The sequence below is a fragment of the Sminthopsis crassicaudata genome, chromosome 6 (assembly GCF_048593235.1).
Source record: "Sminthopsis crassicaudata isolate SCR6 chromosome 6, ASM4859323v1, whole genome shotgun sequence".
Lineage (NCBI taxonomy): Eukaryota > Metazoa > Chordata > Mammalia > Dasyuromorphia > Dasyuridae > Sminthopsis > Sminthopsis crassicaudata.
Window position 1 is genome coordinate 53299284 of NC_133622.1, and position 27204 is coordinate 53326487.

Here is a 27204-nt window from a genome sequence, read left to right on the forward strand (position 1 = left end):
CAATGCTTGTGAAATCTTGCATCTTTGAAATATGAAATAGTTTTACCTCAATTTGAATGGGATCCAAGATGGAGTCCAAATTCAATTAAGGGTAATTCATGGCAAATGAATTAATATAATATTATGTCCAGATTCATGGATTCTTTTTTTGCTGTCATTGTTTAGAATTATTGGGATCCCATTCAATAGCCAGAAAGTGTATTTTGAGGGTATCAGTAAAATAAGAACAGTATAATTAGATTTTTTTTTTGATACAGCAGCAACCTTACTTTGGAAATCACTGTGCCATAAAGCTCCAGAAAGCACAAGAGAGCAAAACTAAAAGAGCAATTTACAAAGAACTTATTCGCTAATATAATATGATGGAATTCTTTGGTAGATATTGAAAGTATCCTTTTTCTTTGAATTTTCTATACTAGGTCATCATGACAGGAAAATTCCAGAGGTAATTGCATAAGTAAATAGAGTCTGGAGGGAAAACTGGTGTATACATAAACCTCCCCATGAGCTGTTAACAGATAAGTGTTTAGAAGAAATTTTCAAGCTTCATCAAGAGGAAGTGAGCAGAGACTCCTGAACATCTCCTGGTATTGCAAGTCATGTGTCCTGTGCAGAGGCTGAGGGAAGGCAGGATCTGCCAGATTGGACTGTTATTCAGCATCATGTCAACTCCAAATTCTGCTTGTGTAGGGACCTCAACTCCAGGGTTGCACAGTAAGTCAAGTGATTGCACAGATCCTGAGAGAGGGCATCTTACTGGTTTGTAACCTCAAGTATGTGTCCTTTGTGCTTTGGGTTAAAAAAAATCTATTATATATGATGTTATATTACCCTAAGGGCTTGTGAGGTGGTGAATGTGGGGGCAGTAAAGACAAAAGCATTATCCAGGTTTGAGGTTATTCTCATACACACAATTTTACTATGTCTCTCTAAGCTTGTATATGGCTTGATGCATTTACTCACTTCCAACACATACTTCTAAAAAGCCCCTCTACACTTTACCTCTCTGAGCCTTGGTTTTATGAAAGCCTTACCTGAATGCTGCAAACAAAAACTCTGAAACAAAAATCAGTGTTCCTGGAAGGTTACTTGTTATAATTTTTGTAGACCTATCTTAACTTTTGCACTGCTGGCACAGGTACTCTAGATTAAAAATAAAATGAAACATCTTGCATATATCTAAAAATATGTGTATGAATTTTATCCTGCTCTATAATATTATGGTTGATTATGTTGATATCAGAATAATAATAATTATTATGATTATTAGTTTGATGTTAAATATTACTCAAGATGTCTTTATTTTTCAAATATTTAAAATAACTAGTCTGTTTAATTTGGCATAGAAAACTATAAATACGACAACACAAATATGATTTTCATAAAATCATATTTTACCATAAGCAAAATATTAATATTCCTACTACCTAATTTTACTAGTACATTTACCTACCTGACAGGCATCTATTCTTCCTTTTAAGAATCCAGCACACAGCATCCCATTTGTTATGCTTCCATCATATACTTCCTTTTCATTGCATGTGGCATTATCTATAATTTTCATTATTCCTTTTTGGAGAATATTAGGACTTGATCCTAAAGGAAGAAATTGATACATGTTTTGTTCAAGTCAATGCAAACCTCTGGTATTTCAATATACTTATGTACATATTCACAGTCTATGGACTCTTTTTAATTTTATTATATTTATATTGTTTTATATATTATATTATATTTTAATACTTTTTGTTTCACTTTTTAGTGACGAAGAAAGTCTTACTTCTGAACAAATTGAGGCAGTGCTGAGAAATAAGCAATGTATTATGTTATTTTCATAAAAAGTATTACGTTATTTTCATTTCTTAAAATTTTGGTACTTTTTTCCTTACTGTATTTTTATTTATGTCTCAACAATTCTTCTCCAATATGTTAATTAATCATCCTTGACTTCAACTCACATTTATATTCCCAAGATTTAAGAAGGGTTTTGGCATGTGATAAGCATTTTAATGATGGTTTGATGACCTTTTAATTTCTGTATGGATTCCTAGTTCTCTGAGAAGGTCCTGTAAAGTCCAACCAGTACAATATTACCTTCAAATAAATATCTGGTTGATTTTGCCATCTGTGGGCAATACCTATTTTTATTTGGGACTTTGCACAGTCATCCTTTTCTTATCAAGGTAAATGTCTGTCTTTTTTTATTTGGTACTTATTGATACTCAGAGAAATGCTAAACAATGTTATTTTTGTGTTTGTGTCTATCAAATCATTTTATATTATTAATGTATGAAGATTAGTCTTGCAGGGTAGATAGTTTTTAAGAATATTTATTCTATTGAGTCTAATTCTTTATTTGGGATACTTAATATGGTAAGATTTGACATCTTTCACAACTCTCAACTGTGCAATAATGACAATGTAATGTATTAGAAAATTATATATATGTATATATATGCTAGTATTATAGATTTATATATGCTAGATTTATAAATTTTATAGATGAAACAAATGAACATACCTGGTTTTCAATTCAATAGATGAATAAATCTCTTAAAGTACTTAATATGGCTAAGGCACTGTACTAGCTGTTGAGAATACAAAGATGGAGAGAAGAACAGTATCTGCTCCCAAGAGGTTTATAATCAATGAACTTTTCCCCCAAAGATCACTTATTATCTCTTTTAAAATATTTTAACTTTTTTTTTTGATATCTTTTGTTTTTATGTAACCTTTTCTCAATATACCTACGTCACTATCTTATACATCCAGAAATTCCTCATGACAATGACCAATGAACTCTTGATTTTTAAGTTTGGTGACCTTTGTCAGTCCTTTTTTTTTTTTTTTTTTACCTGTTCAGCATTTACTACTTCTAACTATCTCTTCTTCCTGTATTATTATATTTTATCTTAGCTTATGTGATGCAACTATCTCATAATTCTCTAATGCGTACTGCTATTTCTCAGTCCCTATTAATGATTTATCATTGTCTTTCTGTCCCACACATATAGCATCCTCTAAGGCTCCATCTTTGGTCTTCTCTATATAGTTTTTTCTTGGTGATTTCAAAGGTTTAGCCAATATCTTTGATACATCCTGTGTTTGTCTCTCTAGGTTTGTCTCTGGGTCTATCTCTGTGTCTTTTTATCTCTGTCTCTGTCTCTCTCTGGGTCTCTCCCTCCCTAAAACTTGCCATACTCCCCAAACTCATCATTTTTGTTGATGTCATCATTACCTTCAGAATTTCATAGTCGGCTTTGACTTCTTTTTTTTAGATCCCTATTCCATCAATTGTCAAGCCTTATGTTGATTTTACCTTTATCATTTCTTTAACATTTGTCTCTTACTTTCCATTCCTAGTCTCATAAAGCTAGATAACTTCCACTGTCTTGGACTATTGTAATCATCTTCTAAATAGTTTTATCTCTAGTCTATCCTTCATAAAGCTGTCTTTCCTACGTCACAAGGTTGTTCATATTTAGTGATTCTCAATTTTCCTGGCATTTAAGCTTTTCATGCTGGGGCTCCACACTTTTTTTCAGCAGTATTTCAATTTACTATCTTTCATATTTTTATGTTTTAGCTAAATCAAGTGATTAATCATTCCTTAGTCTTTATTTTCTATTTCCTATCGAAATAGATTAGACCACAAAACAAAACAAGATGTTTTGTTGATTTTAGTTTTGATTTTAGTCATTTCTAGATTAAAAACAAAAAACAAAACAGAAAAAAGGCTGTCCCCCTACAACATTGGTCCTTCCCTTCAGAGAAAGAAAAACAAGCAAACAAAAGAAGGCAAAATAGTGTTGACAGATAAACATATGGGCAATATTCTGTCATAATTGTCCTACTCCAATCACTTGTACAGATCATATACCTATGTTTGGAGGGCCACTTATCTACCTGTTGAAATCCTTTTTCACTCACAGTCACTCATCTTACTTCAAATGTTTGGCATCTCAACTATTTGCAGTAGCCTCCTCATTGGTCTCCCTACCTTCAATTTTTTCCCTCTCTGTAATCCATTCTTCACAGTGCTACCAAGTTGATGTTCCTAAAGCACAAATCTGACTAGGTCATTTCCTTACTCTGGAAGCTCCCTATGACATTGAAGATAAAAGACAAACTTTTCTCTCTCTCTCTCTCTCTCTCTCTCTCTCTCTCTCTCTTTCTTTATCATTGGGCTTTATCCTATGTTTGCATAATTACTGCATGTATTACGTTTATGTGTTTTATATTTTAGTTAACTGGCTTACATGTTTCTGGCACAGGGTGTTTCATCTTCTTTCCCCATGACTTTGCACAAGCTGTTCTTTATGCCTAGAAAGCACTCATTCTTCATGCTTGCCCTCTAGAAGTATTAGCTTCCTTCAAAATTCAGGCCACTGCCACCTCGTATATTGGACTTAGGCTTATTCTCTCATTTATTAGTACTTTTCTATATGAAAATTATTCTTGCTCTCTCTGACTCTGTCTCTGGCTGTCTCTGTGTTTGTCTCTTCTCTCTCTCTCTCTCTGTGTGTGTGTATATATATATATATATATATATATATATATATACACACACACACACACACACACACACACACACACACACACACATATATATATACATGTATAGGAGGCAATAGAGTTTAAAAGACTTGGCAGAGTCACACAGCTAGTAAATATGAAATGTTTGAAGCTGGGCCTGAACTCAAATCCTTCTGACTTCAGAACAGATGCTCTATCCCCTGTACTACCTAGCTGTCCCTTCTGTATTTGTTTTGTATTTAATTATCAGTGTTCTTGTTTTGTTTTGTTTTTTAATTAAGTAGAATATATGCTCCTTAAGGTCAGACAGTGTTTTAATTTTGCTTTTGCATTCTTGGAACCTAGTGTAATACTTGGCACATCCTATATATGTCCAGCATTTATTTGTTGAATGAATAATTTTTAAGTGCCAACTATGTGATAGGTAGCAAACTAGTTGCTGAAGATACAAAGACAAAAATTAAACATTCATTCCTTAAGGAACTCTTATTTTATCTGGAGAAAAAACACATGCACACATGTGACTCTAAAGTGTGTGTATATATATATATATATATATATATATATATATATATATATATATATATATATACATATAAAATACAAAGGAATTTTACTGGAGGAGGGACTAGTCTTAGGGACTTTAATACAAGTTTCCAGAAGGAAAAGGTGGTCCTTAACAGGTTTTCCTAACTCCGAGTTCTAGTGCCTAAATCTTAGAAAATCGACCAGGGTACAGAGCAGTTAAGTGACTTGCCTGGACTATGTCCAAAGCAAGATTTGAACTATGGTTTTCCTGACTCCAACTCCAATGCTTACCCTTAAAGACAATCCTAGGGCCTGAGTGGTTAAATGGTTTGCCACTAAGTAGTTAAGTGGTTCTAGATCATCCTTCCTCCAAATCATAGAATCAAATAATTATGTGCATGTGTATGTGCGTGTGCATGTGTGTATGTATAATCTGATGCTATTTGATATTTCTTATGTCCAACATATTACAATTTTCTTCAAGAAAGTATTCATAAAATATAGGCATTAGGTTTCTAAACAAACTAAACTGTGCTGGAGTAGTCTTTGAAAATCTATTGTCATTCATACACACTTCAATGAAACATTGGAGTAGAAACTTGTGAAGATTTATGCATATCTAAGTGGATTATGGCTGTAATTATGATCAAACATACGGCAATATTATGGATTATAAGGTTGACAGTATGGAAAGACTTGCTAGGAATCTGACAACAGGTCAGATACCCAGGGATAAGACTATACACTAGGGTGCTTGTGCTAAGAGGAGAGAAAAGAGGATAGATGCCAGAAATTTTCCAGTGGTATGAGTCATAGTAAATTTGGTAAATGATCAAATATAAATGAGAGGGAAGACTTACATTTAACATCAAGTCTGAAAATGGAATACTGGAAGAACAGTAGAACCACTGGCAGAAATATTGCTGTAGCCAAGTCTAGATTTCAGGTGTCTTGACTCCTCATACAGGGCTCTTTCTACTATACCTGGAATCTTTTTTTCTTTTAGTTCCTTGTGTTAGAGCTTTTGAGTGAAGATAGAACATTTAAAGGCTAGCTTCACATGTAGGTAATTCAAGTATCCTGTAATTTGAGAAAAACTATCCAGAGGGAATTTTGCTGAAAAATAGCTTTCCTACTAGTCAAGGTGCCTTAGACTCATTCTTTCAGGTGAGACATGATCCCAGGAGGGGTAATATTATAAGACAGTACTATTTTATCAAGAATTATTATTATTATTATTAATATATATTATATATTGTGATTATATATTATATATCACATATTACATATATTATTATTAGCCATGAGGCTGCCAGATTTTATTTTGAGTAATGAAAAAAGGAGGTATAATATGGATAAGAATTTTTTCCTACATAGTGCTAGCTGTTCCAACAGTAGCTCCAAGCTGGCCCCTTGGAAGCAAGAAAAGAAATTCAGGGAAAGGATTGTAGACTAAAACACCAACTTTCCTAATTCAAAGCATTTTTCTTAGGAAAAGCAGCTATAGAAACAGTTTCTTTGTTATAGAGATCTAGTTAAAAATTATGCAACCTTGAAAATCTGGAAAATATGACTTATTGGACTCAGCCTTTTGGAAGCTTTTTTTTTTCTTTCCACACACAGAAACCTGGAAATAGAAGCAAAGCATAAAGAGAAAAGTGGACAAAGTGCAGAGGTAGAAATTCTACAGGTTCAATCAGAACTCAGCAGATACCTGGCAGCAAAGGTACATTAAAAAATTTTTTTTTGGCTTCATCTGAGGCATGGATAAAATTTATAGAGGGTGTAAAATGTGGATATGTTGTAATCATCTTCATTTTAGGCAACACCCATTTTGATGGAATCACATTAAATCTATTCAAGGGATGTGTAAGGTGGTATCACTTGGCTCAGGTGCTGTGAACCCAAACACATCATTTAAAAATCTTGTTTAGAGCTACTATGAAATAGAAGGAGCACTAAAGAACTTACCATCAGATTTTAATGATCCCCATCCTGTGACTACCACATCAGAATCTGGAGGAAAATTGTAATTTTCTTCTGGAAGACAAACTTTTCGAATATTGGTTTCATATAGTACTGGTTTGGATAGATTTATAATGGCGATGTCATGGTCATGACCTGGATATTCATACTTTTCATGAACGATAATGTTTTTCACACTTCGCTTCTGTTTTGGCTCACTTAAAAGGAATCCAAAGGTCACACTCCATTCTTGAGGATCTTTGGCACTAAAACAATAATAAAAATACCAAAAAGATGGACTACTTTTAAAAATTATAAACCCAGAAGTAAACTATATTGAACAGTAAATCGTTTTATATAAATTCAAAGGCCATAGTTACTGGGGTAAGAAAGTCTTGCTTTTCTCAGATAAGCGTCTCATTTTCAAGCTTTATGAGCAATTAATTGATTCAAATTTATAAAAATAATCATTCTCCAAACTGATAAATGGTCAAATGATATGAAGAGGCATTTTTCTAAAGAAGTAATCCAAACTATCAATAGCTACACAATAAATTCCACAAATCAAAAATAATTAGAAATATACAAATTAAATAAATTCTGAGGTACCATCTCATACTCTTAGGATTGTCAAATTTACAAAAAACAAAAATGACAAATGTTGGAAACTAACAACATGGGGAAAATAGGCATATTAATGTACTTGGTTGATGGATTGATGAATTGGTCTAGTAATTCTGGAAAGCAGTTTGGAACTGTGCCCAACACAACCATGCTTTTGTCTCTGGACTTTGTCATGTTGCCAAGAGGGCATATTTTCCCCTTCTCCTGTCAGTTCTCTTTTATGTGTCTTCTTTCATAAGAATATAAGCTTCTTGATGGACATAACTTTTTTTTTGCTTTTATTTGTATCCCCAGTACAGTGTCTGGTACAAGGTAAGCACTTAATATATGATTATTGACTTGAATCTGATTTGGTAATGTCACTACTGGTTCTATACTCTGAAAAACTCAAAGAAAGAAGGCAAGCAATCGTATTGCATTGGCAAAGAACTGGAAACTAAGGAGATGCTCAATAATTAGAGAATGATTAAGTAGATCATCAGAATAAATGAAATACTATTATGCTATAAAATGGTAAAATGAAGGGTTTCAGTGAAATCCGAGAATTCTTGTATAGACTGATTTAGAGTGAAGTGAGGCAGAACCAGGAGAACAATTTATAAAAACATTGTCGAGACAAAGAATTGTGAAAACTTAAAAATGCTGTTCAATAAAATAACCAACCATGATTCCAGAGGAACAATGGTATAACACATTATATAATTCTTGACAGATGATGGACTTAATTGAAAATTAATAGTATATATTTTTGGATGCGCCAGTATTGAAATTGGTTTTCTTGTCTATACATATTTCTTAAAAGGTTTTTGTTTTTATTTGTAATTTTTTTTTTCAGAGAGAGAAAGTGATATGTGAGGGGGATAATGCTCTATTGATCCTTGCTAAGTGAAAAAATGATAATTTTATAATTTGCCTTTAAAATAAACTATACAAACAGTTAAAATTCTTAAATTCCTCTAGTGATTACAGGTAATAGAAAATAACAATTATGCATAAGATATAGTAAGAAAGGAACTGAATATGTGATATAATTGAGAGAATACTAGATTTGACCTCAAATCTTAATTCTCTTAGTAGAAAAGTGACTTTGGGCAAGTCACTTAATCTCTTTGATTCCTCATCTAAAAAAACCATGTGGTTGGATTAAATATCTGTTCTACTCTATCATTTTATACTTCTATTTCCTAAGAAAAATTTTTTAACTTATGAATGAAAGCTCAAATCTATAAAAATCATCATAGAACCATTAAATGTAAAACTTAAAAAATAAGGAAAAAATAAAAATTGTAAAAGTTTAAAAAGCAACACTACAGTATAACTTCTTACTCTATTTTGAAAATAGTTACTCAACTCTTGAGCAAATAAGCTCAGTATTCAGAATTTAGTGTGGAGTTGTGGAAAGAAATACTCAGTTTCAAGTTGGAGTTAGGAGAGGGAATCCCTGTCCTTGGCATCTGAAAAACCTGGATTTGAATCCAGGTTTGGCCACTTATTACTTGAGTGATCTTAAATCGCTACTTCTCTAAGCCCTGGTTTTCTCAAGTGTAAAATGAAGGGCCTTCTTTCAGTTCTAAATTCTTTCTGTAAGACCACATAAGCTACAAAACACAAAAGAAATCTAAGTTGTGTGTATATATATATAAACACACATAAACACACATATACACACATACACACCACACACACACATATGTATGTATGTATGTATATAATGCAGCTTGGTCTTTTTCATATCTCCTTCAGAAATGAACCAGGCTTTTCCCCATTTTCCCTTAGAAGTATGTGCTGATCTTCTGATGCTACTTTAGATAAGTTGCTAGACCTGCTTCACCTGTTCCGCTCTGGTTCCACTTCACTAATCACCTATTGTCCAACTGGATGTCTTGTAGTCATCTCAGACTCAACATATCCAAGAAAGAACATTATTATCTTCCCAAATCACTCCCTCTTCCTAATTTTCTTTTTTCTGTTGAGGGCACTACCATCTTTTCAGTCTCCAAGGTTAATTATCTTGGACTTAACCTTTGGCTCTTCCTTTCCCCTCATTTGTATCTATCTAACCAGTTGCTAAATCTTAATTCTAACTCTTTAGTACTTTTCAAATCCATTTCTTTTTCTCTACTCATTGTCACTACTCTAGGTCAGGCCCTTATTTCTCTTTTCTGGATTATTGTAATTACATCCTGATTGATCTCCCACCTTTTCCCTTCCAAATGATCCTCTTTACAGAAACCAAGTTAATGTCTTGATATTTTATCATGTCAATTCCCTGACCAAAAAGTTCTAGTATCTCTCAATTATATCAATAATAAAATTAAAAAAAATTCCTCTGTTGGCATCTACGTTCATAGTTTCCAAACTTCTTTTCCTTCAGTTACTCCATGTTTCAGCTAAACTGGTCTACTTGCTATTCTCCATTCTTGTCATCCTATTTCCTTTCTCTGTGTCTGAATACAGGCTATTTTTTCTCTGCCTAGAAAGGAATCCCTGCTCATGTCTGCCCTGTAGAATCCCTAGTTTTCTTCAAAGTTCTGCTTCAGTGCTGCTTCTAACATGGTCCCTATTCTGATCTCCTCCCCATCCCCATCCTCTCCCTTCTGGAAATCACAGCTCTTAGTACTTAATAGTTACTGAGTAAGTGCTTGTGAGATGAATGAATAGACCCCTGGAGACTAGACCTATCTGTAGTATCATAGTATCTTCGAACTTATGTACCATGGCTTGTGTACCTTGAATGGTTTTAGAGTCTTTATAACAGCTCATACTTACTTTACAAAGCAGTGTGCAGCAGTGAGAAGCCAGTTGTTACTAATTAGAGTGGCTCCACATCTGTGAATATTATTCTGTTGCAGGCTGGCTTGCCAGGGCCATTCCCCTTCTACACTATCCAAGCCTCCAGTTACTTTGTTGCCAGGAGACTTCATTTTTCGTCTTCCACAACCTGTTCAAATGAGGTAAATAAGCTTGTTTACATTTGAAGACAGAAGCAAATTTCTCCCAATAGATATAATGTATTGGTATATGCTTGTATTATTATATTAAACCATTTACAGTGAAATCTGTTCCTTAAACGGCTGATGAAACGTCAAAAGTCTTGCGGAGGTTAGTTATGCTTATTTCAGACTTGGGATTTTCCAATAATTCAAGTTCATTCATTTTTATTTAACAAAAAAAGAACAAAATTTGTTTCTATTTTGGGAATGTAGCTTCACAGCAAATCAGGTTAAGGGGTGGATAAGATATGGGATGATATAATCAGAAGTAATTTCACATAAATGAAGTTTTACTTCTATGGATTCCTTTTGCTTATATGAGCCATAAGAAGTCTCTGAGTCTCTTTGATTGGTCAGCAATAGGTCTAAGTCAAACCCCAACTTGGTCACTGAGTCCTGATCGACTCAAAGGGAATGTAAATAGCAATCATTTCTTTTTTGGTCAGGAACACTCCCCAGATTTATTTATTTACTTTTTGGATTAGATGAAAGAAGTCATTTTTTTTTTTTGCCTCAGTTCCTATCTAGCCTTAGTCACTGAAAGGGTGCTGCCTTAGTCAATTTGAAACCTTAGCTTAAAAAGCTCCAGTCTCCTGCTGCATCCAGGGCCATTTCCAGTTGTCCTGATCATGGCCATTGGACCCAGCTGTCTCTAGTGGAGAAAGTGAAGCTGGTGACCTTGCCCAACCCTCCCTTAAATCCACTTCACTTGTGTGTCATGGCATCCCCTCCCTGTTGTCCTTGAACTATTTGAAAATGAAGTGTGAACAACATAAGAGAAACGATTAAGAAGGCGGCAATGCTTAGTTGCCTAGATACTCACTTTACAAAACAGAATTTAAGAAAATTTAAATCAGCTTTAAAAGATATAACTAAGAAAATGCTTTCAGAAACCCCATTTTCAAAATTGAATTTATCTTTGCCTCAAGGTTGGGCTTGATTGGCTTAATTTGGTCCCAAGAGGCATGATTTCAAGTTTGACAGCATTAAGCTCTCTCTGCTGTAATGGGAAAGATAAGGTAGCTCTCTTTTTCTTTTAATCTATTTAATTACCTCCTCTATATAACCTAATCTATTTTGGATACTATAAAGCTATCATTTATTGGTGATAGTCATCAGTAATATGAAGTAACCAGATAGCCATGGAGTGACTGGGCAGAGTAATGTAGGGAAGTGCTAGATTTAGATACAAGAAGATCTGAGTTTGAATTCTGAATCAGATAATTATTATCTGTGTGAGCCTGGGCAAGTCACTTATCTTCCTTTAGTCTCAGTTTCTTTATCTGTAAAGTGGGGATTATGAGAAAACAGCCTCAGAGGTGGTCATGATGATCAAATAAGATGATTTATTTAATGTGCTCTATCAATACTAGCTATTATCAATAATAATTGAATTTAAAGTACAATGTAGAACCCATCACATCTCCAGTTAAAAGAGTCTGGGACTACTGGTTTCAAACTATTAATGGAAGGTAAATCAGATTTAAAATAAAAATGTAGGAAGTGGCATTTATATCTCTAGGGATGTGTTTTTGGGCTAACCTTGAGGTAATTTTAGGTGATGGCTTGTTTTTGTAGAGCAATATTTTAACTATACATAGCTACATACTTTTGTAATGTATCCACAGGTATGTTTCTTTATGTCGGGCTGGGCAAGAGTAATAGGCTGCAGAATATAACATTTTTTCAAGATTTTCATCTAATCCTCTTGTTTTACTCTGATATAATTAGGTTTCTATCTTTCTCCTTTTGATTACATTTAATACTATAATCTACTTATTATACTATGCTATTTTATATACTATTATTTGTATATATATATATAGTAGATATATAATCTACTAATTATAATTCTATAATACTATAATCTACATCTAAGATTTGAAAGAGGGCTTGTATGTTGGAATTTTACAACTGAAGCCTAGTTTTAGTTGCTCATTTTGAGGGACAAGATTTTCTCCTTTGACTCAATGATTATCCCCCTCTTCCACTCCTTTATCATTGATGCTTACAAAACCTAATACCAAGCTCCTTGGTTTAATTTTGGTTCCTCCCTATCTCCTCCCTTGTTTGGACAATCCCTAAAGGAAATTGGCTTTTGTTCAACTTTTTGTAGGGAGACCATAAAAATAAAGCTACTTCTCTGCTAGGAGGAACAACCTTAGGCAACCCCACTTCCTGGTTTCTCCCTTGCTCAAGAGCTCTGAGATGATTAATTTCCTTGGATCAGCCTTGAACTGCATTCTTCTTTTACTCATCTCTGTTCTGTCTATTAATCTTTTTTGTTATTGTCAATACATTTCTTCTGAACCTTCTTTTATTACATTTATTTCTTAAGGTGAATTGCTACCAGGAACTGAGTGCCATTTCTATGGCACCTGCAATTGCCCTTAGAATATTTTCTAAGTCTCCCTTAATTTAGATGCTTTAGAAGCATGTTAGTTGTCACAACATCATCATTTGAAAGGACATATATGAGAGGAAAGATGGCGGATTATAGGCAGCCCAACTGAACTCTCTCAATATTCTCCAAGCAACTTTAAAATAATGCTTCAAATAAAAATTTTGAGTGGCAGAGTCAACAAAAGGTCAGCATGAGGCATTTTGCTGGCTTAAGAAGACTTAGGAGGTGGGTAGGAAAAGTTTGAGACCCTGAGATAGAGACCTATCCATCTCACACATGTGAAGTCAGCAGACAGAAATAGAAAGGGAGTCAAACAACTGGTCAGAAAGAGATTATAAGGAACCCTTTGTTGGCACTGGTTGGTAACTCTATTGCCCAAAGGCAGTTCTGGGTCACAGTTTTAGGAAAAGAGTGCTGAAGGCTAATCACAAGAGAACAAAGACTTGTTCACAGTTCTAAGGCCCAGAAAGTGTTAGAGCTGCTAGCTGTAAGAAATCCTTCCTGATTAAAGACCAAAATGCAGACCAAGAGAGCAGTGATTATATCTTTGCCAGAATCACACCCCCTTAGGAGCACCAAAAACTTGCAGACCCCCCAGAACTAGCTCTGAAAACAGTAGCACAAAAAAACTTGAGCTTGGGACATTGCCTTCCCAACCAGTTGAACAGAGCCCAAATTTAACATAAAGTTCAAAATCAAGACAGGCTGAAAAAATGAGTAATCTATAACAACAAAACATAATTTGATCATAAAGAGTTCCTACAGTGGCAAAGAAGACAAAGACATATACTCAAGATAACTATGTGAAAACAACTATAAGCAAAGCCGCAAAAAAATTAAGTTGATCTGAAAGGATAGAAAGTTTAGGAATTATTGGACTACCTGAGAGACATGAAAGCATATATCTCAAATATCTCAAGAAACTATTAAGGAAAAGTGATGTGACATACTCTCTCTGTCAGAAAGAAACCCAAATGGCTATTACCAGATATAGCAAATTCCCAGCTTATCCTGTTTAAGGATGGGAAGTTAGAATCTATTATTAATTCATCCATTCTGTCTTCAATCTAGTTAGCATCTTTAAAGACAATCACAACAACCTTTGAGACAGCCTTGATGGGAACTTAGCTTTCTCAGGCTGTCTTATTACCATAAGTGGAGACAATCCTAATGTAAATTCTATCAACCTTATTGCATACAAAGAAGTTAGCTTTCTTAGACTATCTTTATTGACATATTTTTAGACAAGTCTGGGACCTAGGTTGCCAGGTGCATTCCATCTAGCTCTTTGACTCTCCTGAGTTCAAGCCTTTATGCCTGGGAAATCTCTAAGGCTATATTTCCCCTATAAAAGATCTGGTTATGATGAAAATCTTTGCTAAGTTCTTTTCAGGATTAACCCCTCCGCCCCCCACTATGAGGTTACTTTCTCTTCTCAGTGCCTTCCCTCTAATGGAATTTTTCTCCTTACTATAAGCTAACTGCTTAGTCTATCTCCCAAATCTAGTTCATATTTGCTGTTTTTGGTGTCTCTTGTATCCCTTCATTTTATCTGTAGCCTATTCCCCTAAATAAATTTACCTTTTGCCAAAGAGATTGGCCATTGTGAATTTGTCACTTATTTAATTTGAAATAGGAATTGCTACCTTGACCCCATCAAAAGTATCCTGATATATTGAAGTCAGAAGATAAAATAAAAATTAAAAGAATATACCATTTCCATCTTGAAAGAGCTCTCCAAATGAAAACTCCCAAGAATGTTATAATCAAATTTCAGAGTTTTCATGACAAAGAGAAAAATACTTCAAGCAGTCTTAAAGAAGCAATTCAAATATTGTGGAGCTACAATCAGGATCACACAGGATTCAATGACATGGAGTACTTGAAATATGATATTCCAGAAGGCAAATGAGCTATGATTACAATCAAGAATCACCTTCAGCAAAAATGAATATAATTCTTCAGGAAGAAAATGGATATTTAATGAAATAGAGGGCTTTCAGCATTCCTGATGAAAAGATAAAACTGAATAGAAAAATTTGATATTCAAATGGCAAATTTAAAAGAAGAATTAAAAGGTAAACTGCAAAAGGTAAGATAAAAGAGTAATCTTAAAAATCTCAATAAAGTTAAACTATTTACATTTGATTATGGGGAATCATGCAGTTTCCAAATATTATCTTTATTAGGATAAAGAAGTTTATAGAGAGAGAGAGCTTGTGGATAAGTTGATTAAAATGATCTCCTCCCCACTCCCAAAAAGAAAGAAAAATGAAATGGTGTTAAAGGAGGATTGACTGAGAGATGGGGCAAGGAAGAGGTAGAATGGAGAATTTTTTTTTTTTTTTGTATAAAAAAGAGGTATGCAAGAAATAGTATTTATATTGGAGATAAAAAATATGTGGTGGTGATAAATTCCTTTCATTAGAATTGGTTCAAAGAGGGAAGATTATATCTGTATACCTAATTGTTTATAGAAATACAACTTATTCAGTAAGGGAATAGGAGGGGAATGGGATGAGAGAAGGAGAGAATAATAAAAGGAAAGGCTAGATTAAAGGAAGCAGTGGTCAGGAGCAAAATAGATTTTTGAGGAGGGACAGCATAAAAAGAGAGAGAGGATAAACAGAGGTAAATAGAATGATTGGAAATACACAATTATAATCATAATTGTGAATGTGAATGGAATGAACTGACTCACAAAACAGAAGCAGATAGAAGAATGAATTAAAAAACAGAATCCAACAATATGTTGTTATAAGAAATACACTTGGAAGAGAAAGACATATACGTAGAGTTAAAATAATTGGAGCAGCATCTATATGCTTCAGCTGAACTAAAAAAAACATAGGAGTGATAATCATGATCTCAGACAAAACAAAAGTGAAAAATAGACTTAATTAAAATAGATAATGGGGAAACAGCATTTTGCTCAAAGATACTATAGACAATGAAGTAATAGTAAAAAAAAATTTACAGCAAGATTCTCTGATAAAAACCTCATTTCTCAAATATGTACTGAAAGTAGAACTGAGTTTAATTTATAAAAATAAGAGCCATTTGCCAATTCATAAATGGTCTTAGGACATAGTCTTCAAAGGAAGAAATCAAAGCTATCAAGAGTCTTATAAAAAGTGTTCTGAATCATTGAATAAAGAAAGGAAAATTAGAATAACTCTGAGGTGCCATTTTATACCTATCAAAAATGACAACTGTTGGGGGACATGAGGGGAAAAAAAGTACACTAACAAATTGGTGATGGAGTAATGAATTGGTCCAACCATTATGGAAATCAGAACTAGGCCCAGAGGCTATCAAACTATGCATATCCTTTGACTCAGTGATACTACCACTTTGTATCTGAAAGATATCGAAGAAATCAAAAGGGGACCTATATATACAAAATATTTATAGCAATTATTTTTGTGGTAGCAAAGGATTGGTCATAGAGGGGATGCTTATCAATTGGGAAAAGGCTGAACTCAAGATGTCATGTAAGATTGTGATAGAATACTATTGTGCTGTGAGAAATGATGAGGCAGGTAGTTTCAGAAAAACATGATAAAACCTATATGAACTGATTTATCAAAGTGAGGTGAGAAAAATCAGGATATTACTGGGCACAGTAACAACAATGTTGTAATGATGATTAGCAGTGAAAGACTTGACTACTCTGATCAATAAAATGATCCCATTCCAAAGGATTCATGATGAAAGAATGCTATATTATATATCTTTAGAGAGAGAAAACTGATGAACTCAATGTAAATTAAAGTATATTTTTTTCACTTGATTTTTTTTCTTGCTTTTAAAAATATGGCTAATATAGAAATATTTTTGCATGATTTCACATGTATAATTGCCTTTTCATTGGGTGGAGAAAGGTATGGGAGGGAGGAAGAGAATTTTAATTTCAAAATTTAAAAAGAATGAATGTTAGATTGTAACAATAAATTAAAAAAAAAACACTTGAAGATGTAGTTCAGGAGATGAAATAAACCCTAAGTGCACTTATATAATTGCTATGTTTATATTTTTTCAGGAATAGTAAAAATTATAGACACTTCAATTAAAAAAAAAGGACACATATATGTATATACACATGTACACATGCACATACATGTAATATCCATATACATGTATACTATATATATATATATGCATATATGTGCACTTGTATATGTATCTATAAATATATCTATAATGGATTACTTTCCTACTATGATGGAGAGTACAAAATATGTCATTGAGAAAGTTTTGAGCTGCTCTCTTTTTCTTGATCTCTCTGTATAGATGTTGAAATAGATATGACATATATATTTTCCTTTTTACATTTAGTCTTTTTTTGACTTTCTGATTAATTTAGTCATATCCTATTCATAATTTACCTAAAAGATAACTAGCTTTATTTAAAAAATTAAAGACAGCATTATATACTTGATAGAGATCTGAACATGTAGCCAGGAAGACTTGTGTCAAATCTGTCCACAGACACCTATTGCTCTGGTAAACAATCTCTCTGCTTTATCTCTCTGCTTTAGTTTCTTTATCTCGTAAATGAAGGGTTTCAACTTAATAATCATTAAGGTTTATTCTAAGCAAGAATCTATGGTTCTTTGGGGTTTTTCCTATTATACCTAAATTTACTTTTGTATGATTTCTGCTTCTGTCCTTGTGGATAAATCAGAATAAAACTGATTCTCTAGATAACTCTTTGAGTCCTTGAACCCAAATATTGTATCCTGATTCTCTTACTGATTGCACTTTACTCTTCTGTAAGCTAAATATCCCCTGCTAATCCATTTCTGATTTTAATTCAAAGCATTACCATTCTTATTGCCCTCATCTGGAATCTCTCAAGTTTATAGATATTAATAGCCTGATTAAATCATCAGGCTCAGAACTGAGCATAATTATTTAGATACTGTCTGACCAGGCCCAGAGTACAATATTTTTCTTGATATCATCTAAGGTCAGAATTGCTTTTTTTTTGGTTGCTATATAACAATTTTGACTCATACTGAATATGTAGTTGCCTAAAATCTTCAGATCTTTTTCAGAAAAAAAGAACCTTATTTGTTTAATCATGCTTTTCCCATCTTATGTTTGTGAAGTTAATTTTTTGGACTTAGGTGTGAAACTTTACATTTATTCCTATTGAATTTAATTTATTGCATACAATTTTGATCTCTGATCCACCAAGATATTTTTGGTTCCTGACTATGTTTACCAATGTAGTAGCTACCTACTTTACCTTTGTGTTATCTGTAAATTTGATGAGCATGTCATTTATGCCATTATCCAAATCAGTGATAAAATATTAAAAGTTCCGGACCAAACAGATTTCTAGGGTATTCTTGCTACAAAGTTGGCCCTAGAAAACCCTAATTCTCCCGATCTTCCTTAGTAATTCTGTCAAAAAGTAGATATAAGGTTATTTTGCTATGAATTGTTCTTGCAAATTACTGCTTCTTTTTCTAAATGTTAGCTATCTTTTTAGTGTCTCAGAATCTTGTTAGGCATTGAAACCAAGCTCCCTAATCTGCAGTTAAATTCATTTTCTTCCCTTTTTAATAAATTATGTCTCTACTCTTGAAGTACTTCTGCCTTTCTCCATAGTCTTTCAGATTTGCCTGACAGGATTTCAGTAACCCATACTAAAAAAAAGTTCTTCCAAAGCCTAAAGAAATACAAAGCTAGTATCTTCTCTGGCTCCTGAATTGAATGTTTTAGTGGTGGTGGCTGTGCTTATTTTAAAGACTAAGCTTCTGGGTCTATGTCTCCTGGCTTTGAGGGTTGATTGTCCTCAACAAGTAGCATTGTCCAGTCAGTTTTCTAAGGATTGAGGATTTTTTTTTCTCTCGGTGGCTTACTCCTCTAGAAGAGAGAACTCTGTGGAAAAGATTTCCCAAGAGAAGACTGCTGGTGGAAGAGTAAGGATGATATTTTAGCTACTTACCTAGATGCCTGCATGTGTGTATGTGTGTGCATGTATATGTCTTTATGTTTGTTTCTCAACATTTGAAACATTTAGGACTTGAATATTATCAGGAGAAGCTAGTAGTGATGTATTGATACCTTCTTATAGTCTTACCCTCCAAATTATTCCACCTAGTTTTGCTTTCTTAAATGCCAATTTCTCATCTTAAAATTATCCAAATGCAAAAATACTCTGCCTTTAGATAGTTTTTACACTAGATAGGATACAATTCCACTAGATAGGATAGACTTAAAAGCAAGTCTATCAATATAACATCTGTGTGACATAGCACTTGATTCCCAGACTATAGATCCTTTGGTCTTCAGGAAATTAGGTTTTATATTACATTATTCATTTATTATCAAACTTACACATATTGAGAAGATTTTCTGCTGGCTCCATATCAATATCTGAAAAAAAAAAAAAGAAAAAATTAGTAAAGTTGCAAGGGTTTCTCTCATCTATAGAAATACTAGGTCAAAACATTCATTATCCTATCTAATCTCCCCAAATTCCTGAATTTATTCTTTTATCCCTGAAAGACTGCGATTCTAAGATATTCTTCTTGTGCTGCTGGTGGGATGCTCACTTGTTGGGAATTTTGCAGCCTGAGCTAAGATATCTCTTCCAGATCCCATTTGCTCAATGTTGCTAAGCTTGATGGGGAAAAAAGATATTAAAATCACCATTTATAAGTTTTCAGGTCATTTACAAATATTATTTTTTTTTCTCTAAATATAAGATCCTATACACAGTGACTAAAGAGATAATGTTACTCCTTTGGAATCTAGTCCTCCACATAATTACTCTTGCTTTCCTTTCCAGTATTTATTATACAATACTTTCCTTCATTACATTTATATTCAGGCATAGTATCCTTCTTATTATTCCTCTTATGCAACATTAATTATAATTTTTGTAACACTTTAAAAATAAGATATCCCTTGAGTTTTCTTTCAGACTTAACAGTATCTCTTATTGTATGGCTTCTGTGATGTGAATGGATATGAAATAGAACAGATTACTCAATATTTTTATGTAATTTGCTTTCATCATGAATGATGGTAGAAAAATCAAAGGGAACAGAACTTGGGAGTCAGGGAAACTTGATTTCAAATATCACCTCAAATGCTTACTGCATATGTGACCTTGGACATATCATTTAAAATCTCTGTATTATCTCAGTTTCCTCATCTGAAAAATGAGGGGTTAATAATTTTGAAAGTTCCTTCCATTTCTAAATCTAGGATTCTGTTGTCCTGGGATATTCTAACTCTATTATCTCAATCTATGCTATGTTTTATGAGGAAAGTAGAACTAGTACTCAAGAAAGGTTGGGAAAAACATCTTTGACTAAACATAGAAAAGAAATCTGCTCTTAAAGAAATACAAATTTAATTAATAATTAACACTGGAATTAGAAGAAATACAAATTTAATTATAATTAACAATGTATTTAATTTTTAAACTATCTCAAAAAATCCTAAAATTCCAAAAAAAAAATAGAGAATGGCACAGACATAATTACAATAAATAGTGACCAAGAAGACATCATTATTTATTAACTCTTTGTGTTCTATAAAATATTGAGATGGTTTAGGTACACTTTGATGCCATTTCTAAGACAAAGAACAGCAGGCAGGCTTTGCAAACAATTCTGTACTGTAGACCACATTTTCACAGTCACACAATTATCTGAAAAGTATTGTGAATACAGTATATTGATGTGTTTATACTTTGTATTTAAAAAAAAGGCTCTTCTCAAAAAAGATGTCTCCTATGCATTAGTCAAAATCGTTCACATATGAATATAGATTAAACTGTAGAGGTATTTTCATATATATGTATGTATATAGTTCGATATCTAAAAATCTACCTCTAATTAACATCCTTCTTTTGTTTTTTCTTTGTTTCTTTGTTTCTTTCTCTCTTTTTCTCTTTCTTTCTTTCCTTCCTTCTTTCTTTCCTTCTCTTTCTTTCTCTCTCTTTCTCTCTCTCTCTTTCTTTCTCTCTTTCTCTCTTTTTTCTCTTTCTCTTTTCTTTCTTTCTTTCTCTCTTTTTCTCTCTCTCTCTTTCTCTTTCTTTCTTTTTCTCTCTCTTTCTCTCTCTCTCATTCTCCCTCTGTCCCTCTCCCTCTGTCCCTCCCTCTGTCCCTCCCTCTGTCCCTCCCTCCTTCCTTCCTTCCTTCCTTCCTTCCTTCCTTCCTTCCTTCCTTCCTTCCTTCCTTCCTTCCTTCCTTCCTTCCTTCCTTCCTTCCTTCCTTCCTTCCTTCCTTCCTTCCTTCCTTCCTTCCTTCCTTCCTTCCTTCCTTCCTTCCTTCCTTCTTTTCATCTGCCTGCCTATCTATCTACCTATTTATCTGTCTTTGTGTTTGCCACTGTCATGGAAAATTTCCTTAGCAGAGTTTAAGCAGAAATTCCCTAAAAATGTTGAAGTTCTTTAGATGTTTTTCTTTGTAGAGATATTATTTGATTGCATCCAGTTCTAGGACATATAAGGCACCCTTAATGAAATCAAGAAACAATTAAAAGTAATGAGTTTGGCAATGCACATAGGAAAACCAAGAGATTAAAAATCATTTTGGTCAGGGAATAAGAAACAAAATACAATAGGTAAGAGGAAAAATATGAGTAGTAATGAAATGATCTGACTATAATAACTAGCATATAGGAATTGCCTAAAAAATCAGCTTGGTCTGGACATAATTGCACATGCATATAATCTTAACCAGTAGGGTGGTTAAGGCAAGGAAATATCTTGAGTTTTAAAGTTCTGAAGTACAGAAAGATGTGTCCACTAATACTAATTAATGCTAAAGTATATTAATATGATAATCTCTCTGGGAGTAAGGAGCTACCAGGTTGCCTAAGAAAGGGGGTAACTGCTCTAGGTCAGAAATAGAACCTGAATGAGGTAAGGGGACTCATCCTTTTAAAAAAATACTATCATGTCCAAATTATAACAATAAATTGGTTGGGTAGCCCATTGAATTATTTTGTTAATATGTGTATTTGGGACAATTATGATAGATGAACAAAAACAATTTCCTAAACTCAATAGGAAGAGAAATGAATGGATCACATTTTATACATTACATGCTATTTTTAATAGTCCTAGTCGCCTCCTTTATGCAAGAACACATCATTTTAATATTAACATTCTCCCTGTGATTCTGTATGCAACATAGAATACCACAGTCTCTTCAGAGTTAATTTAGAGGGTAAAATAGAGCTGTAAGTAGGCTATAGTTTATTATTAGTGATGTATATTTAAAATAATAAAAATAATAAAAAATCAATCGTATTTAAATGGAGATGTTGGGAGAGAGAAATACCAAATTAACAATTTATATGTTGCATTGGTAGATCTGAAATAATACGATACTTTCCAGAAATGCCAGTTCATTAGATATATCTCTATATACAATTTAAAAAATATGTGAGAAAGTATTACAGATGATGAAAGAGGATGGTTTGTGATATGAACTGGTGCCAGAAGTACTGATCTCTGCTAATGAGATCTTAAATCAATATTCATTCTTCAGATTTTAATAACATCTCAATCATGTGATAGTGGGATTTTAAGAACATTGTATATGTTGAAGTATATTCTAGTAAGTTTTTTTAATTGACACAAATTTTGTAATTTTATTGCAAAGGTAGATCATAAAGAGGATGACAAGATATGTTTATTTAATTTTGTTCAAAAATAAGAAAGGAAAAAGACCCAAATATTTTATGGATCATAATAAAAGTTTTATGACTATATGTTACTATATGTTTCTTTGAGAAGAGCATTGGGAGATATAGAACAGTATAAGCTATGAGTAAAATTACAAAAAATAGGTTAAAAGACATGTGATTTTGCAGTAATACTTTTCCTGAATCAAATATCTGGGTAGAGTCAGATTATCTGGTTGTTAGAGCAAAGATCAAAATCAATAGACAACATTACATTCTGTCTATTGAACATGTCTGGATGAATATCCAGCATACTTCACATATTCTCTCTCAAAACAGAATGAGCTCCATTTCCCTGAAAATTTACCACTTTTCCAAACTTTTCAAAATCTATTAAAGGCAGAATCACTGAATCAAAGTTAAGAACCTTAGTGTTGTCCTTAACTGTTTTTACTCTCACTCATCCCACATATCCAATTAGCTGGTAAATATTGTTGTTCCATCTAAAAAGTTCTAAACATTATCTAGTTTATTATACATACACACATATATACCTATAATTAAGTCAATACTTTATTAATCAAAAATCCAAAGAATGAGGAAACTCAAAGAAACTGATTTTTTCAATACCAAAGGAGAATATGTTTCATAATAACTAAAATATGTAATAGTTGGTAGCTTTAGTATTTTAAGATTATTTGAATGTTTCTGATTTTATTAAAGCCTTGGTAGTAGTCCTTATGTTAGCTGTCTCTAAGATAAGTCTTTAAAATAAATTAGACATGAACAAGTTCTTTAAAATAAGAGAGATGTACTATATAATCTTGAAGATATATTCCATGATTCCATGAAAACTGATAATCTGTAAATGCTGTATTAACCGTCAAGTCATCAAAATATTTGATTAACTCAACTAGTATTTATTAAAAATAACTGACATATGAAAGGAGATGTGCAAAATGCTAATACTACAAAACCAAATGAGGCAAACCTTGTTTTCAAGGAACTTTCATTCTACAGATGTCAATAAGAGTATTCCATTATCATAACATTCAGGATTAATGGAAATTTATTGAGATACAATCAGAAGAACTGAGTTCAAGACTTGGCTTTGCCATAAATGCTAACTACAGACAAGTTATGTCATCTATGATTTTCATTTCCCTCATTAGCATAATGGGCTAATAAGATCTATCCTATCTGCTTCAGAGAACTATTATATCAAATGCGATAATTATTTTTAATGCTTTGTAGCCATAAATGTAAATAAGTTATTGCTATTAATTATTGTTACAACCAGAACTACTATTAAAGATAATAATAATAGCTTATACTTAGACAATCAAATTTTGCAAAATATTTTATATATAATATCTGGTCTGACATTGTCTAGAAATTCATAGAGAGAGAAGTTATTCCAGGGAATATCACCAAGTGAAATTACAGTTATTTGACATGACTGCTTTAGGGTGATAGTCTTAGAGTTGTTCTATATAAATGGAAAGAGTGTAAGTAGCTGAGCAAATGAATCATCATTATTCTCTCTACTGAGATTTAGAAATCCATAATTCCAACAGCATTTGCACTTAATAGATGTCCTACAACAAAGAAATCACAAGTTGCCCTATAAATTAAACACTGTAAAAGTCATTGTGGGTTCATTTTTTATTGTTATCTTTGGTATCATAAAATCAGATGAAATAAATCTTGGAGGGAGTAACCAGTTCTACATGCTAATTATAGTATAAAGACTTTAATCAATTACTCACTCCTACTTTAGGTTGCAAAACTAAACAAGAAGACAAAAGAACTCTCCACCAAAAAACTCTCTAGCCTGTCTGAACAGAGAGAAAAAAAACAACTCAGGCAGCTGAGTTGACATGACTCAGATATACAGCAAGCTAGTATATTTCCATGTTTGATCTTTCATAGTTACCTTCCAGAAGCTATTTTTTGTTATACATGACATTTTGTATTTTGTTTTGGGATCAGTAGGAAATGTATACTAAATTATTTTAAGACGGTGCTGAAACAAATGATCTTTCTAATATATTTTGATGAAAAGTTATTAATGCTCCACCTTAACCACTGCTCCTGCAGAAATATCATGCCATCAATCTAATTTCACCTTGCTACACAATGGTATGATATGATATATAGTAAAGTCAAAAGGAGAAATGCTTTTATTTGGCATTTAAGTTGACTTTATACTATTTCTGCCTAGCTCAAGACTTTGTCAGACAGCCTTTACCAATGTTGAAGACAATTAAGTCAAAGGAGAAAAAGAATGAAGGAAGGGTTTCAATATTATTGTTTTTCTTGGCTCAATAGCATGTCTCTGCCTTCTAATCCAGGTGCAGATGCAAAGGCTTGGACCTTTATGAATTTCCCTCCAAATTGGTTTGCAGTATTTTACTGAGCACCTTCTGTGTGTAGAATCTTCTAAACAGAAAGTTAAAATGAAATAGCATTTATACTATGTTTTAGAGTTTGCAAACCACTTTATGTATTTGATCCTGATCATAACCTTCTGAGGTGGGTGTTTTATTATTCCCCTCTTGCAGATGAAGAAACTGAGGCTAAGAGAGGTTAAATGACTTACCCAGAATAATATAGTTAGTAAGTGATTGAGATAGGATTCAAATTCAGGTCTTGCTGACTTCAAGCTTAGTTTTCTCTCCACATCACTTAAGCCCATTCATCTTGCCTCCAAGGAGATTATGTCAAAGGACAAGAGAGAAAAATAATTTTGAACCTTTCCCTCTTTTTTACTGACCTGTGAATTTATTAGAGAGTCCATAAGCATTTATTAAGAACATACTATATCACAATCTCTGTCCTAAGTACTCTGGATACAAAGGAAAACAAATCTCTGTTCTCAAGTACCTTGAATTCTGGTGAGGAAGATAACTGTACATGAGCAAGATACAGTTTAAAGCTACTAAAGCTAAAATATACTAAGAGTTTTGGGATACCTTGTACCTTGTTATTTTGTACTGAAATAGAATTTTACAGATACATATATACATATACTATATGTATATATGTATATACATATAGTATATGTATATATATACATATGAAAGAGAGAGAGAATAGGTCATTCCATGAAACATATGTTCATATATATGTATACATGTGTACACACATATATACACATGTGTATATATGTATATACACACATGTAAATATACACATATGTGTATATATGTGTGTATGTATCTTCCAGTTATATTTCTTTTTGAAATCATTTTGGTTTTTGTCATTTTATACTGAAAAAAAATTATGATTTTAAAAAGAATTGATTGGGAGGTAAATGAGATGAAATGCTTAACCACAGCAATTATTATAATCCTAATTAGTAATAGGGGAAGAGCTTTTATTGAGGTTTAACATAATCAAATGACTAATCAGAGACCACAGTGACTTAAATATAGGGGCTTAACTCAACCACAATCCTGGTCCACCCAAATATAATTTTGTTCTCAAAAATAGTTTCATAGTTATTAAAGATTAGGGGGCTAAGGATTTTTCCAATGAACAAGTAAAACTATTCCATCTGGCAAAGGTTCAAATCCTGAATCTGCCATTCAATAGTTGTTACTATGGATGGGGGATAAACTCTGTGGGCTTCAGTTTTCTTATATGTAAAATGAGAAGATAAAAAGTTACCTCTAAACAATAACAGGAACAGTGTATGATGATCAGCTATGACAGATTTACCTCTTCTCAGCAACACAATAATCCAAGACAATTCCAAAAGACTCACAGTACATCTAAATTGTTTCTAACCCAAACATTTTCCAGAATTTCATTGCTAGTGGTTTCTATTTCTGTTTTGACAAGATGTATTTAAGAGGTAGTCTGAAGTAGCCAACCTCTGATTCAGAAAGGCCTGGGTTCAAAGCCTGCCTCATCGCAAGCTGGCTATTTCCTTTCGGACAATTCACTTTTTTCAAATTGTTCTCAGATAATTCTTAGATCAGAATTGTAGCAGATCTGCATTAATAATGGGAATTTTTTTTTTACAAGATGCTCCATATATATATATATATATAACATAAATATAAAATAAATAAAATACATATAATATAAAAGTATAAAATATGTTTAATAAAGTATTTTAAGTACTGTATATGATGCTCAATCCTCACATTTTTTGAGGAAGTTGCATATGATTAAAAATACATAAATAATGAAGGAAGAATAAAATATTGAAACCATATTTAACAGACTAGATTAAAACAGTATCAGAATATAGATCTATTCTCTTCTTTCTAAATAAAAACAATTTTAATATTAACTTTTTTTTTTAGTATTACACAGCTTTGTTTTCATTAATCACTAATGCCTGTTGATTCGGGGAAAGAAATACTAGTAGTTGGAGAAAAGATTTGATGGCAAAAGACTGTATTAGTCTGATGCTGTCAAATGAATCATTAACCTGTACCTTTAGTCATGAGTATGAAGGGATAAGGTTATAAATCAGTACAA

General features: G+C 32.8%; 1 protein-coding gene across 1 annotated transcript in view; it reads right to left on the minus strand.

The window, feature by feature from the left end:
* The window catches only part of LOC141547262 (transmembrane protease serine 11C-like), a 73973-nt gene that overhangs the window by 10846 nt on the left and 35923 nt on the right, over positions 1-27204 (minus strand). The window contains exons 6-9 of the mRNA XM_074275744.1: positions 19402-19440; positions 10423-10594; positions 7036-7295; positions 1454-1596 (exon numbers count right to left, since the gene is read on the minus strand). Coding sequence (XP_074131845.1) covers positions 1454-1596; positions 7036-7295; positions 10423-10594; positions 19402-19440 — 614 coding nt within the window. The remainder of the gene's footprint in view (positions 1-1453; positions 1597-7035; positions 7296-10422; positions 10595-19401; positions 19441-27204) is intronic.